This window comes from Sceloporus occidentalis, unplaced genomic scaffold, assembly GCF_023333645.1.
Source record: "Sceloporus occidentalis isolate IW3139 unplaced genomic scaffold, rSceOcc1.0.p SCAF_7, whole genome shotgun sequence".
NCBI classification, from domain to species: Eukaryota; Metazoa; Chordata; class Lepidosauria; order Squamata; family Phrynosomatidae; genus Sceloporus; species Sceloporus occidentalis.
In genome coordinates this window covers 93,657,163-93,672,827 of record NW_028316987.1, presented here as the reverse complement: position 1 = coordinate 93,672,827, position 15,665 = coordinate 93,657,163, and the positions used below count along the sequence as shown (strand labels likewise).

At 43.3% G+C, this 15,665-nt stretch overlaps 1 protein-coding gene across 3 annotated transcripts in view; it reads left to right on the top strand.

Moving 5' to 3' along the window:
* Positions 1–12,194, top strand: part of LOC149310127 (gap junction gamma-1 protein-like) — a 48,532-nt gene extending 36,338 nt beyond the window's left edge. For all 3 annotated transcript variants that reach the window (XM_089533757.1, XM_089533756.1, XM_089533758.1), the window contains exon 2: positions 10,675–12,194. In XM_089533757.1, coding sequence (XP_089389883.1) covers positions 10,695–11,951 — 1,257 coding nt within the window. In that variant the 5' untranslated portion in view covers positions 10,675–10,694 and the 3' untranslated portion in view covers positions 11,952–12,194. The remainder of the gene's footprint in view (positions 1–10,674) is intronic.
* Positions 12,195–15,665: the final 3,471 nt, after the last annotated feature.

Sequence of the window (15,665 nt, the reverse complement as noted above, 5' to 3'; positions counted from 1 at the left end):
CGCAAATCTGGAGGGACGAGCGTATTCTTTTTCCTCAGTGGGTACAGATCAGCAAATACCATGCGCTGTCACTTGCATTTATGACAGACTTCTACAAAAAGATGAATCCAAATCTGAAAAAAGTTGGCAATTACAAAGCTAGGGCTAGTCTATGAGAGTCAGAATGGTGTAGTGGTTTGAGTGTTGGACTCCGGCTCTGGCGACTAGGATTAGCTTCCCAGCTTGGCCATAAATCCCACTGGGTGATTTTGGGCATGTCACACTCTCTCAGCCTCAATGGATGGTAATGGCAAACCCCCTCTGAACAAATCTTCCAAGAAAACCCCAGGATACATTCTCTTTAGGGCCACCATAAGTTGGAAATGACTTGAAGGCACATAACAACAACAAAGGGCTAGCCTACACATAGGTGCATTATATGAATTACTGCAGTTTCTCACACATTCACATCAACACTTAATTGTCTTCATTTCCCTGGGCAGATTCGCATCTATCCACCCTCCTTTTGCCAAAAATGTGCAGCCATCTGAATCCGTGCAAAGCAATGATGTACCTCTATGTGTGGATATGTCAATAAAAATTGTTATTCCCTTTTCTGAAGAGTTTTTCGTTCTCCTCTGCAAAAGGTCTGAAATCTTCTATCTTGTGGAAAGGATTGCATTCCATTCGAACAGAATGAAGAGTATTTTAATCATGTAGACAAGCTGTGAAAGCCAGCATGGTGCAGTGGTTTGAGTGTTGGACTATGACTCTGGAGACCAGGGTTCGAATCTCAGCTTGGCCATGAAACTCAGTGGATGACCTTGGGCATGTCACACTCTCTCAGCCTCAGTGGATGGTAATGGCAAACCCCCTGTGAAGAAACTTGCCTAGGAAAGACTATGATAGGGTCGCCATAAATCAAAAATGACTTGAAGGCAAACAACACACAGACAGATGAACCTCTATTTAGACAAGTTAGAAAGTCTATCCTGTAAGAGTTATTAGCCATTTTGTTACTGTTGTGTGCCTTCAAGTCACTTCTGATTTATAGGGACCCTAATAATAATAATAATAATAATAATTTGTTTTATTTATATACCGCTATTCCAAAGATCATAGCGGTGAACAGCAAGTAAGCTAATTAGCAAGTAAGCTAATTTGCCCCCAACAGTCTGGGTACTCATTTTAGCTCCCTCCTCAGAAGGATGCAAGCCTGAGTCGAGCTTGGGCCCTTTTGCTGGTCTTGAACTCGCAACCTTGTGGTTTCCAGTGAATGGCTGCAGTACAGGCATTTACCCACTGCGCCACCTGTCATGGGGTTTTCTTGGTAAGATTTGTTCAGAGGCGGTTTGCCATTGCTGTCCTCTGAGGCTGAGAGAGTGTGACATTCCAAGGTCACCCAGTGGGTTTTATGGCCAAGTTGGGAATTGAACCCTGGTCTCCAGAGTCGTTGTCCAACATTCAAACCACTTCATCATGCTAAGTTCAAAATAAGAGCAACACAAACCTTCATCGTATTGACATGGAGCTACATACAAGCTTGGATACGTCTATGCATCTCTTCATTTTTGGGGAGCCTCTGCCCAAGGTTTCCCTTGGATTGGGCCTAAAGAATTTGGAGATGTAGGCATCCCGACAAAACATTTCCCACCATGTGTGTGTGTGTGTGTGTGCTCATCTGCACATGTCTGTGTCTATCAGAGATCACAGTAGTTCTATGTTTAAGAGAGAAAGTGCTCCTGAGACAATGGCCAGGGAGAGGCGAGTTCAGTAACCGTAAGCAGTTATTTAAGGAGGAGATGCTGCAAATCTCCTGAGCACATGTTTACATCTGGGGGGAATAAACCCTCTGTTTAAAAGCTATGAGAGAACACAGCATTGACGATGGTAATGGTGACCTTGATAAAGGGCTGCAACCACAAATTGCAACCCAACAGCTATGGTTATGAGCTTCCCATTGCCAAAAATAGCTGTTGCTATTTGCTGATTCCTGCCAGGATGCCGCATGCTTTGTGTCTGGACTACCTACAGAATTAGAGAGTTGAAAGGGAACTCAAGGGCTATCTAACCCAGCCCCCTTCCATGCAGGAATCCATGGTTAAAGCAGGTTTGGCCATCCAGCCTCTGCATTAAAAACCTCCAACAATAAATCCACACCTTCCAAGATAGTCTATTGCGCTGTCAAACTGCTGCCATCATCCAGATGTTCCTCCATGTTGTTGGATTGCAACTCCTAGCATCTCTAACCATTGGCTCTATTGCCTGCTGGGAGTTGCAACCCAACAATATCAGGATGGGCTGCATAAGTGCCACTTCATATTTATTGGTTGCAGCCTAGATTTGCATGGCTTTTGTTCTTGCTGCCGCATTATACCATTGGCTCTTTTTAAACTTGTCATCTTGTGTCTTTTCTAGGCAACCTTCCAAGTTGCTTCTCATTAGATCTTGGAAACATTACTGTTTGGGGTATGCAGCTCCTAGAATCCCTCATTCAACATGGAGGATGCTGGGAGTTGTGATCCAAAGAAATAAGATTTCTGAGCTTATCATCTCACATTTTCCTCCTGTTTGGACACAGACATGCAGTGGGCCCTTATTATCCATTGGGTACCAAAATCCATGGCCACTCAAGTCCCATTATATACAATAGCATACTAAAATGGTGTTCCTTATATAAAATGGCAAAATCAAGGTTTGCTCTTAGGATTTTTTTTTAAACATTTCCAAGCCATGAATAGTTGTTGATGCAGAATCCGTGGCTATAGAGGGTGCATTGTATATGGACCATAAACTGTATTCAGGCCTTGTTTCTGTGGACAGAAGGATCTCACTCCCTTTGGTTTCTGATGGGTCTTTGTGCACAAACATTGTTTCATGCACAAAATTATTTTTAAAAATATTATGTATAAAATTACTTTCAGGCTATGTGTAGAAGGTATATATGAAATATAAAGGAATGCCACATTTTGACTTGGGTCCCATCATCAGGATATCTCATCATACATATGCAAATATTAAGAAAAAACTGGGGGTGGGGGGGAATCCAAAATCTGGTCCCAAGCATTTCGGATAAGGGAGACTCAACCTATAGTTAATAAAAACAAAGTTATTTCCCCATTCTTTCCCATTCCTTTTGAGACGGGAGGGGAAACCCTTGAAACCAATCTTGTCAAATTGCCTTTAAAAGTAACTTTGGAAAATAACAAGGTTTTGTTTCTTACAACATTTCTCTCCTACTTGTTACGTTAGCTTTGAAACTGTCATTTGATCATACCTTTGTCACAGAAGAGCAACTAATTATGGGGGAAATGAAGTTTCATGCAGTTCATTACTTCCAGGTTCCAAACCTCTTCCAAATCTCACGCTGTTTTCAGAGACAGTGTTCCCAATCCAACAATCTGCTTGGCTGTTTTTATACAGAAAATGATGGGCTAGGTTTATCTTTATAGCATCCAGCAAAGTAGTGCTTACAGATGTTTCCATCACGAAAATATTATTGCATACCTGTTTATCAGTGTATAGGTGGAGGGGGACCCAAAAGTAGTTGCAGTTGGAAGTGCGCACATGAATGCTGCAGTGAATCCACTCCAGGTTGTAATCTAGACTTTAAAGGTGCTGAACACAGCAGCTTCGCAAATGAAGTCAACACCTTGGATAGCTCAGTTAAAATTCGGATTAAACTTCAGAGAGGATTCATAACATGGGAGCCAACAGCTGCAACTGCTCTGGACCTCTGGCTTCTTATCTTCCTATCCAAAGTGGTAATAACCATTGCCTGAAACTCTCAACATGTCTTCCTAAACTGTCTATGTAATGCCTTTCCCTAAGCAAACATCTGGGCCTCTTATTCTTTTTCTTTTCACAGTCTTCTTTATCTCTGTGGCTTCCTCCCTTCCGTGCATTTATTCTCTTTTGTTGTAAACTGTCTTGCATGGATTCTGATTTTAGCAACTATTGTCTCCTGGGAGGGAACTCCTGTTTCTTTTGAAATCCTAATTCCTCAAACTCCTGGAGATTTTATTAAATTTTGGACTCAGCCCAGCCAGTTTCAGCACTTTATACAATTGTTGTTGCTTTTCAGCACAGAAGACTTGCCATTGGTTTTTAGTTAATATTTCTATCTCTGCCTTGCTGCTGAAAAATATCAGACCATTATAGAGAGCCTGCATGGTGTAGTGGTTTGAGTGTTGGACTACAACTCTGGAGAACAGGGTTTGAATCCCAGCTCAGCTATGAAACCCACTGGGTGACCCTGGGCAAGTCACACTCTCTCAGCCTCAGAGGATGGCAATGGCAAACTCTCTCTGAAGGAATTTGCCAAGAAGACCCCATGATAGACCCGCTTTAGGGTCGCCATGAGTCGGAAATGACTTGAAGGCCCACAACAACAACATTGGAGCCTTGCTTTCTCTTCATAGAATTGTAGAGTTGGAAGAGACCGCACGGGCCATCCAGTCCAACCCCCTTCTGCCATGCAGGAAATCCAGATCAAAGCATCCCCGACAGATGGCCATCCAGCCTCTGCTTAAAGACCTCCAAGGAAGGAGACTCCACTACACTCCAAGGAAGGAGTGTGTTCCACTGTCGAACAGCCCTTATTGTCAGGAAGTTCTTCCTAATGTTGAGGTGGAATCTCTTTTCCTGGAGCTTGCATCCATTGTTCCAGGTCCTGTTCTCTGGAGCAGCAGAAAACAAGCTTGCTCCCTCCTCAATGTGACATCCTTTCAAATATTTAAACAGGGTTATCATATCACCTCTTAACCTTCTCTTCTCCAGGCTAAACATCCCCAGCTCCCTGAGTCGTTCCTCATAGGGCAAGGTTTCCAGACCTTTCACCATTTTAGTTGCCCTCCTTTGGACACGCTCCAGTTTTTCAATGTCCTTTTTGAATTGTGGTGGCCAGAACTGGACACAATATTCCAGGTGGGACCTGACCAGAGCAGAATACAGTGGCACTATTACTTCTCTTGATCTAGACACTATACTTTTATTGATGCAGCCTAAAATTGCATTGGCCTTTTTAGCTGCCGCATCGCACTGTTCACTCATGTTCAACTTGTGGTCAACTTGGACTCTCAGATCCCTTTCACATGTACTTTCATTCAGCCAGGTGTCCCCCATCCTATATCTGTGCATTTCATTTTTCTGCCCTAAGTGCAGCACCTTACATTTCTCTGTGTTGAATTTCATTTTGTTAGCTTTGGCCCAGCTTTCTAGTCTGCTCAGGTCATCTTGAATTTTGATCTTGTCCTCTGGGGTATTAGCTACTCCCCCTAGTTTGGTGTCTATTATTTAGTGATTTGTTCAAATATGTACTAACCCACCTCCTCAATAGGGCCAGAATGATATAGTAGTTTGTGTGATCTGGGAAAGACCAGAGTTTTCATCTCCAATCAGTCAAGGAAACCCATTGGGTGATCTTGCTTCACACTCTCTCAGTTTAAGACTAAGGCAATTGGAAACGTCTTCTGGTTAATACGTCTTGCCAAGAAAGCACTAGTATATGGTTGCCATACATCAGAGTCAACATGAAAAGGTATAACAACATATCCTTCTAGTATTGTGGGGTATCTTTTGTTCTGTTGTTATGTGCTCCCAAGTCAGCTTCGATTTGTGGCAACCCAAAAAATGAGAACAGAGAGGGGACTAACTGGACCTCTTGTGGAAGGGAGTTCCACAGTCTAAGAGTAGCCACTAACAAGGCACTCTCTCACCAACCAAGGTATGTGTTTGTGTGGGCATAGTCTTCTTCCCCAGTGTTTTTGAGGTGTCTGCCATTCTCTTGCAGTCCAAACCAGTATGTCGGACTGTTTTCCCCTCTTCACACTGCCTTGTGTGCCGATCACAAAACAAAGCATGCTAAATGCAAGATAAAGAGGTGATGGAAGTCATACGCTATGAAATAAATAGATTTGATCAGCAAAGTGGAAATTTTTGCAAGAACCTTTCTTTCAGTTACAGAAATGTAGCCATTAAACACACAGACAGACAGACCTTTAGGAATCCTTACACTGAATTTTGATTTCATTTAGCAGGTTGGTTGCATCATCTCTCAGACATTGTTTTTGTACGGATGTACTCCTGTCTGGCCTGAAATTGCAAATCGCTTCATCGCCTTCAAATCCAGAGATGGCTTTACTTCCTCAGGGCATCTAGTGTTTCTTTTTGCTCTCAAAGGCTTCCTCCCAGTTCTCTGGCCATGTGCTTCCCAGATGTTTCTCATTAGTCATGCTTTCCTTCTACTCGATCCAGTTACTGAATGCCCCACACTGCCACTCTTAACTTTCGCCCAACAAAGGGAACATGCACAACGCAGCAACGTGAACCAGAAATTTGTTTTAGTAAAGTTTAAGAGGGTGTCTTTTGTTTTAATTTTCTTTTTTTCTTTTTGCAAAACCCTTGCTTATTCAGCTCTTTCCACACAGGATACTACATGCAAAGAATCCATTGAGCGCGAACATTGGAATTCCTTCCTGCAAAACCTTTGTTTAAATGCTGTTTTCTTTTTTCCCCATAAAGGGACAATGTGCCCTTTGCTCTTAGCAGATGCCCTGTCTTTAGGGTAGTTGTTTCATGGTCAGAAAGGCGGAGTCCGGCAGGATGCATTTAAAAGTTTGCCGAGAAGTCGCCAGGAGAGTGTTAGTTTTGTGACACATCATTTTCACAGGGAGGTATCTTTTCTCCGATGCATGAAGAGGCAGGCGTTGTGGAAAAAAAGGTGCATGGGAATACTTGCTTGGCAAAGGAGGCCTGAGCCTGGAACATCATGTCTCTGTGAGTAGCTGATGTGCATCAATTTCTCCTTACTTTCCTATCGCATACGGGACGCGGTGTGATTTGGAAGAGAACTGAAGGAAGTGTATGTGGAGGGGATGTTCAAGTGGGGGGAATTAGTTTGAAAAACAAGGCTTAGTTATAATAATAAATAATAAACTGTTTATTTATATACCGCTTTTCCTCGAGATCAAAGCGGTTTACATCAGGTAAAACTATGCCAATGTCATAATACATAGTTAGCAGAGCACCATGCATTTGCTATCCCACTGAGGAATATTCTGCCTCAGAGTGTGGTGGAGTCTCCTTCTATGAAGGTTCTTAAGGAGAGGATGGATGGGCATCTTTTAGGAGTGCTTTAGGAGGTCAGAGTGTAGCTATGCTGAGGGCAGAGGAAGGAGTGAGAGTATTAAACTCCAAGTAAGAATTCTGACATCCAAATGACATTTTTCTTTCTGTCTCCAAATTTCTAGTAACTTAAAACTTTGGAGACATAGGACCTTATCACACTAGAGGAATCCCAGTAAGAAATGGGATTTAAAGTAGAAAAAACCCACAAATGCGGGAGGTTTGTCACACGACGCTTCTCTTGAAATGACGCGAAAATAAAGCGAATGTAAAGGGGAGAAAAACGACACCTTTTTACTTTCGGAACTTCCCAATATGACATCACTTCAATTTTTTTTTCCTACTTTAAATCTACTTTAAGTCCCGTTTCTGAGCTAGTGTGATAAGGTCCACAGCTGGGTTAATCTGGAATATCAGTATGCAAAGAGATCTTTAAAGGCATAGGACTTTATCATACTGGCAAAAATGACAGGAGCATATTGCACAATAGCATTAAGATTTCCACATGACGTCATGGTTATTGCACAATTATCCCATGAATAAAGAGGCATTCTAGCACCACTTTTTATTTCCGTGAATTAAAATCCCGTGAATAAAAAGCAGCACTAGGATGCCTCTTTGTTCATGGGATAATCATGTGATAACCGCGACATCGCACAAAAATCTTACCATTATAGGGCAATATTGATGGGAGCATATCACTATGCTCCCACCTTTTTTGCCAATATGATAAAGTCTATGCTGTGTTAGTCTGGAAAACCAGTATGCAAAGGGATCTTGCAACACCTTTGCAACACCTCACTCAAAGGCAGAAGTTGGTAGCATGAGCTTTTGTGGACTTGTAGACAAAGGCGTCTGGTGAAGAAGGCTCAAGTCTACAGAAGCTCATGCTTCTATCTTTCAGCCCCATCCATTCAGTGGCAGCAACAAAATAAAAAGTCAGAAGGAGTTTTGCAACACCTTAAATGTAGGTACATCATCTGGTATCTGTTTTCAGTGATCAAGAAAACTAAGCCCAGTTTGTTCTTGTTCTTGGGTGCCTTCAAGTCACTTTTGTAGTTTTATTCCCTGAGATGCATGGAGTGGATCCGTGTGTTTCCATGCGTCAGAGGAAGTAGACCAAATCTGCGAAAGCTGATACTACAATTTCATTCACACAGTTAGCCTGAAAAGTGCTACCAGATTGCATTGCATATTAAAATTTCAGTTGAGCTTAGGCAGCTAAAGAAAAGTGGCAGACAAAGTCACCCAGGGAATGCAAACACAGCAAACGGAAGAGTTCTAGGAATGGATGGCTGTCAGTGTCTCACTCTCTGAAATGCAAGAGATTTGGGGACTGAAGGAAAGAAAATGTCACTGGGGGAGTCAAAATTCGAGGGGCAGTGCCCTTATTTTACCAACCCACTGCAACTTTAGTTTTGTATTCTTGCACAGCAGAGCGTTGGGCTTGATATCCCTTGCCTTGCCGTCCCTTCCATCGCTCTGATTCTATAATTCTGTGATTCTTTTTCCTCCTTTCAGAGCCCTCCTCCAAACTTGCCTTTTCTGGAATGTCTTTATCTTAACACCTTAATCCTTACCAATCATATATTTTTCCCGATCTGTCTGTGTTCCATACTCCCCTCCTCCCTTTCATTTCCCCTCACTCTGTTGTCTTCAGGAACACACCCTTCCTTTTGTGCCCATTTCAAGAGCACACAGTGTGTGTGTATGTGTGGGTGTGTCGCTGTGTATGAGCGTGTGTGTAAGATGGAGACCTGAATGAAATGAGTGCTTGGTTATAGCATTGGTACAATATGTGTTTATGGATGTGCCTAAATACCCCCAAAGCAAGAGATTCCATCTGATATTGGAAGCTAAACAGAGTCAGCCCTGGTTAGTACTTGGATGGGAGACCACCAATGAATATCAGGCACTGGAGGCTATAATTCAGAGGAAAGAACTGGCAAAACCACATCTGAGCATTACTTGCCTATGAAAACACTGTGAAATTCATGGAGCCACCATAAATTGACAGGCAACTTGAAGGTGCACACATATGCAACATGTGTACATGTGAGAGCCATCCAGGCTCAATGCAAAAGGGGAAAGATCAGGAACAAAAGCTTGCTTTTTGTTTTTATTTTCCTCCAGTCAACTCTAGGCAACATACATGGCTATCCTCTTCTCTACTTTTTGTCCTCACAATAAACCTATGATTTTCTTCAGGTTGAGAGCTTCTCCATCCTGTCTTTCTCCAGCCCTTGGTACACAAGTTTTATTTTGGAGTACCTTGCCAGCAGCTTCACCTCTCCCCAATTTTGGTTTCTAGTTTCCCTGGGAGCACATATTGGGAAGTTTTTAAATGGTGTTTCCCAACCTGGGACCCCCAGATGTTTAGAAAAAGGTCCCAGCATCCCCAGGCAGCATGGCGGATGGGGAAGGTTGCTGTGAAGAGTTAACTAGATATTCATTTCAAAGTGCATGCATATCATTTTTGTCCTTTGGAAGAGGAGTATTGGAAGTTTTAAAGTCTTGATTCAAAGGCATTCTAGTCAAAAGTTGTACTGTGGGCCCTCCACATTTGCTGGGGTTAGGCGCACAGGACCCCCGTGAAAGTGGAAAACCCACAAATAAAAAGACCACTGTTTCTTTTGTTTGAGAAAACTCTAGGAATCTCTAGGTCCTCCAAAGCAATTCTATTGCCAATATCTTCCAGATGTTGACCATAGAATTGCACTGGATCTACAGATGCCTAGAGAAGTGTTCTCTCTAGGAACCTCTGGATTCTCCAGTATAAGTTTTTGACAGAAGTTGACAACAGCGTCACGCCGGAGAACCTAGGGATTCCTAGAGAGAACATATTAGTTGAATCTGTGAATAATCAAATCAAAAGTCAAAGTTGCAAATGTGGAGGGCCGGCTGTAGTGTTCATATAATGATGTGTGTGTGTAATGGTAGCATTGTAAAGTTATTATTATATTTATTATTATTATATTTATTTATGTCCCTCTTTCCCAACCCTGGAACTCAAGACAGCTTACAAAAGTTAAAATAGACAGGGCTAAAAGTTCACATCATACAAAAGTTGAAATATAATTAAAATCTCAATGGCTGCTGCCGCATTGCAGAAATAAAGCAGTTTGACACGACAATAGTGCAACCTCTTGACACATTTGCCCCATTTGGAGAAGGTCTTAAACAAACTAAGACCCAATCTGCACTGTAGAAAAAATGCAAGTTCAACACCACTTTAACTGCCCTGGCTCCATGCTATGGAATTCTGGGATTTATAGTTTCATGAGATATTTAGCTTTTGCTGTCAGAGAGCTCTCTTGCCACCACAAAGTACAAATCCAAGGATTCCATAGCATGGAGCTATGGCATTTAAAGCGGTGCCAGACTGCATTATTTCTGCAAGGCATATGCAACCATAGAGGTCAACAGCTGCCACTAGGCAGACTTTAGATTGGGCAAAAAAGGTACAGTATGCCCAACTTCTAATATACTGCAAATCCCAATACAAAGTGTGATATGGCAATCTTTAGTATCTGGATTAACTGTCTCCCACCCTCTGTGTCTTTCATACAGGTTATAAATGATTAGCCCCTATGACCAACATGAGCTGGAGCTTCCTAACCCGCCTACTAGAAGAAATTCACAACCATTCCACTTTTGTGGGGAAGATCTGGCTCACCGTCCTGATCATCTTCCGCATTGTTTTGACGGCCGTCGGAGGCGAGTCCATCTATTCAGACGAGCAGAGCAAGTTCACCTGCAACACCAAGCAGCCCGGGTGCGACAACGTCTGCTATGATGCTTTTGCACCACTCTCGCACGTCCGGTTCTGGGTCTTCCAGATCATCATGATCTCCACCCCTTCTGTCATCTACTTGGGCTACGCCATCCACAGGATCGCAAGGTCCTCGGAAGAAGAGAAGAAGAGGTTCCGTGGCTTCAAGAGGAAAAAGCAGTTTGCGCTCAACTGGCAAGCCGTCCGCAACCTGGAAGACCCATTGGGAGCCGACGAGGAAGAGCCTATGATAGCTGATGAGATTGTGGAGATGGAAGAGAAAACCAAAATGAAGGAAGAGAAGAAGGAGCAGAAGAAGCACGACGGCAGGAGACATATCCAGGAGGAAGGCCTGATGAAAATCTACGTCTTCCAGCTCCTCACCAGAGCCTCATTCGAAGTGGCCTTCCTGATTGGGCAGTATATGCTCTATGGCTTTGAAGTCACGCCGTACTACCTTTGCACCCGAGAGCCTTGCCCACACAATGTCGACTGCTTCGTGTCCAGACCGACAGAGAAGACCATTTTCCTCCTGGTGATGTACGTCGTCAGCTGCCTTTGCTTGCTGCTCAACTTGGCTGAAATGTGCCACTTGGGCATCGGCACCATCAGGGATGCCATCCGAGAGCGGAAGATCCACAGCTTCAGGCAGCCACCCTACAACTACGCTGCCTATCCGAAGAATATCGCTTGCCCTCCGGAATATAACCTGGTGGTGAAATCGGACAAGCAGGCCAAGGTGCCCAACAGCCTGATGGCCCATGAGCAGAACTTGGCCAACGTCGCTCAGGAGCAGCAATGCACAAGTCCCGATGAGAACATCCCTCCCGATCTGTCCACACTCCATAAACACTTACGGGTGGCTCAGGAGCAATTGGACATTGCCTTCCAGAGCTACAATGGTACTCAGGGGAACACCCAGCCTTCCAGAACCAGCAGCCCCGCATCCAGCGGGACTGTGGCAGAGCAGAACCGAGCCAACACGGCCCAAGAGAAACAAGGGGCCAAGCCCAAAGCCAGTTCAGAGAAAGGTAGTTCCAATGGAAAGGATGGGAAAAACTCTGTATGGATATAGGGAGGCACAGCTGAATAGGCAAAGCAGGGCAATGTGAGGCTGAGCTGTCTTCTCATTGATTTGTTCCAGAGAGCTTTGGGTTCCTTTCTAAGGTCAAAATGTTTGGGAAAAGGGCACCAAATGTTTGCCAGTGATGCATTTTAGGAATGCTCTCCAGTTGGTTAAGAAGAGGCCTCTCCTTGTCTCTCCTGCTTTCTGCTCCCAGATGCTTCCGTCATTCAGCATCTGGAAACAGGGGGACTTGTTGGTCATTTTGTGTTAATTACTAAGGAGAAGCCACAAGGATTTTGTCCTTGACATGTACCATTGTCCTCTTAGGGCAGAACTTGCGGGATGTAGTTATAGAGTTTGTTCTTAGACTTGAAGCTTCAGGAGAGAAATCTCTACCACCACCACCACTGAGAAAGCACAAAAACTCTCAGTTAATCCCCTGGCAGGAACCCTGGGATTGTCACTCGCTTATATTCTCCATTGTTCAGCTGGTTGCATCCAGTGTGTCTTCCCTTGGCCTGGCTGGTTCTTTTATTTTCTCTTGCTCTTTGCAAGTCTGTCCTTTCTATGGTGCATCCTTTGCTGGCCCATCCATTTTTAAAAAACATAAATCCTTTTCTTAGGGACCATTTGTCGCCTACAGCTCCCTGACATCTTGTTCATGCACACACTGGAATTCGTATCACTTCCAGTGGCAACCTCCCTACCCTTCCACCTCTCACACTTCTGCCAAGGCCTGGAGCTCAGATGGTGGCATCATGCGCCATCTCCTGTTGTCCAAGGAGAACTGCTGTGAGCATTCAACACCCAAAGTCGTCCTTTGTGAAGGTAGTCATGTTCATACTAAGCATCTGTATGTCTCAACCAGATACCCTCCTGCTCTGTGCACTCAAAGGTTTGTTTTCATCACTCCAATAATCCTTAATTAATGTCTAACTCTTTGGGTGTGGAAGATGACTATTGTGATAGCTTACAATAATGCTCCGAATGGTGGACTGTGCTCACAAAACCTCTGGATTATGGAAATGGTGCCCTAACATGTATACATGGTTGTGCTGCAAAGGCTTCTCTAGCTCGAGTCAGTTTGCAACAAAAAGGATGAGTCTTAGGACCTCCAGCGCTCTCTATTTCGATTATTGGCTTCAGTGGAGTCTCAATTTCATCAGTGTGTGGCGTTTGTTCTTCTGCGCATCACTGAGAAGCACACAAGGATTTAAGAACCATTTTGCAGTCTTGTCATAAAGGTGTTGTGATTGGTGGGAGATGTTGTGAAACTTCCTTTGACTTTTGTTCTGTACCAAATGACTTTCCTTTCCTTTTGCCAGAGCACATCCTAAACACAAAAGTGCCTTTAAGTAACACTGTGAGGAGTGAGTGACCAAAGACTTCTGATTATCTTGGTTGTGTCTTTGTGTAGGCAGGTTGGTGCTAACAAGAAGCTAGCGATGGCTCTTATGGAATAAAAATCCTCCTATGGTGCTTTCCAAAATCACAGCCATGAGTGAGAGAGTTTGGGAAGACAATTCTCCCAAATGGGCCATAGCTCATGAATGGGATACTTTCCTTTCACAGCTTTAGGGCTATCCTTGTCCTTTGGGCCCAGGATAGTGCCTTTCCTGAGTGTCGCTGGGATTTACCACGATCAGAACAGCAATCATAAGATGTAAAAAGAGGCCTGCCAGATCAGACCAATAATTATCCAGGCTAGCATTGGGTTTTGAAGAGTAGCCAGACAGATTCTTCTGGGTCCTTACAAGCACACTATACAGCATATGGATGAACTTTTTGGTTTGCTCAAAACCTTGGGCAGAAATAGCTTTTTCAAGATTAGTGGTGACTGTGCTAGTGAATTCTCCTCCTCCAAATATCACTCCATTCCCCTAACTATCGCCAGGGAACTTAACCCAACTAACACTTCCCTTTGTCCTCTTCCACCAATTCAAGCAGGTAATTCTAGTGTTGAGAACTGTGGATTCCTGGTGGCTTTCATACAAGTGGAGAATCCACTTTGGACTTTAGTCTGAACTTTTAAAGAGCCAGCCAAGATGTTGAACTTTGCCTTGAGTATCTCTTTCGAAATTCAAACTTAAACCCATAGTGGGTTCACCACAGAGCTGACATGGAAGCCACAGATGGCCACTACATTTGGGCTAGACACTAATGGAGACAGTGATGCCAAAAATTGCCAATCCTCTCAGCATTTCACCATTGCAGCCAGGGACTAGGAAGAAGTTTTTCAATCAGAATGATGTACAGTGCACCCTTGATATCTGCTGGGGTTTGGTTCCATGGATGCTCACGTCCCATTACAGTCGGCCCTCTTTATCCATGGATTCCTTATCCACGGACTCAACCATCCATTGCTTGAAAATATTTAAAAGTATAAAAATTCCAAAAAGCAAACCTTGATTTTGCCATTTTCATATAACAGACACCATTTTACCACGCCGTTGTATACAGTGGGACCTGAGCATCCACAGATTTTGGTATCCACAGGGGTTCCCAGAAGCAAACCCCAGCAGATACCAAGGGCCCACTGTATATAAAATGGCATAGTATAATGGTGTCCTTTATTTAAAATGGAAAAACCAAGGATTTTGCTTTTGGGAATTATTTGGGGTGTGAGGAGGAATATTTTCAAGGCAAGGATGGTTGAATCTGTGGGTGCAGAATCCGTGGCTACGGAGGGCCTATTTGTGGATCCACTGGGGTTCTGAAGCCTCTTTAAATAATAATAAAGCATTGGAGGAATAAGGCAATGACATATTGAAGTAGCTGTGAGAGAATATCTTCTCATTTTGCACGACTAGGGGATTCCTTATTTTATAGGCAGCCTTTCCTTTCCTAAAGAAATAGGTTTTCTACAAGCAAATCATATCATGTTGGTCAGCAGACTTGGATTAAAGTGGGTTTCTTTTTTTTTTTAAGTCTAATTCATATTATAGTTTTGATACAGTACTCAGTAGGTTAAAACCACAATATTTTATTGGTCTTACTGACTGGTATTGGAGGCATTGCTGAAATATATCAAGACGACAGCAAGTTTAACCCACAAAACGATGAAGATGCTGCAGAAGTTGTGACGCTACTATGCCCCAATGCTTTCTCCATATCAGAAGAGTACGAGTTACTTCTCATTACAAACTCCCATCATAGCAACCCTTCAGAAAATAGGGAGAAAAAGCCTTCCCATGTACTCTCAAGACTTTCCCAGGCGTTTTATTCAAATTGGAGGCTGTCAACTAATGTCCCGCTCCAAAATGGAGGACAGGAATGGAAAGCAGATTGGAAATGAGGGAGACTTTCTGCCTTGTAGAGATAAATCAGGATTGAGGATCTTTAGGTCCCTTCTGGCTTGTGTTCCAGTAGAGAGAAATCCATACAATGGGCCCTTGGTATCTGCTGGGGTTTGGTTACAGGACCCACTGTGGACACACCAAAGTCCATGGATGCTAAATCCCCACTAAATAAGAATGGTGTCCCTTATATAAAATGGCAAAATCAAGATTTGCCTTTTTTTTGGAATTGGTATATTTAAAAAAATATTTTCAAGCCCCATGGATAGTTGAGTTTGTGGATACAGAGGACCAACTGTACAAATGTAGGCAATTCCTTCTACACATCAGTGCAGCTGTTGTGAACCCTCTACATCAGGAATAAACTCTTCTAGAACATGGCCACATAGCTCGAAAAACCCACAAAAATACTATGTATGCCAGCCGT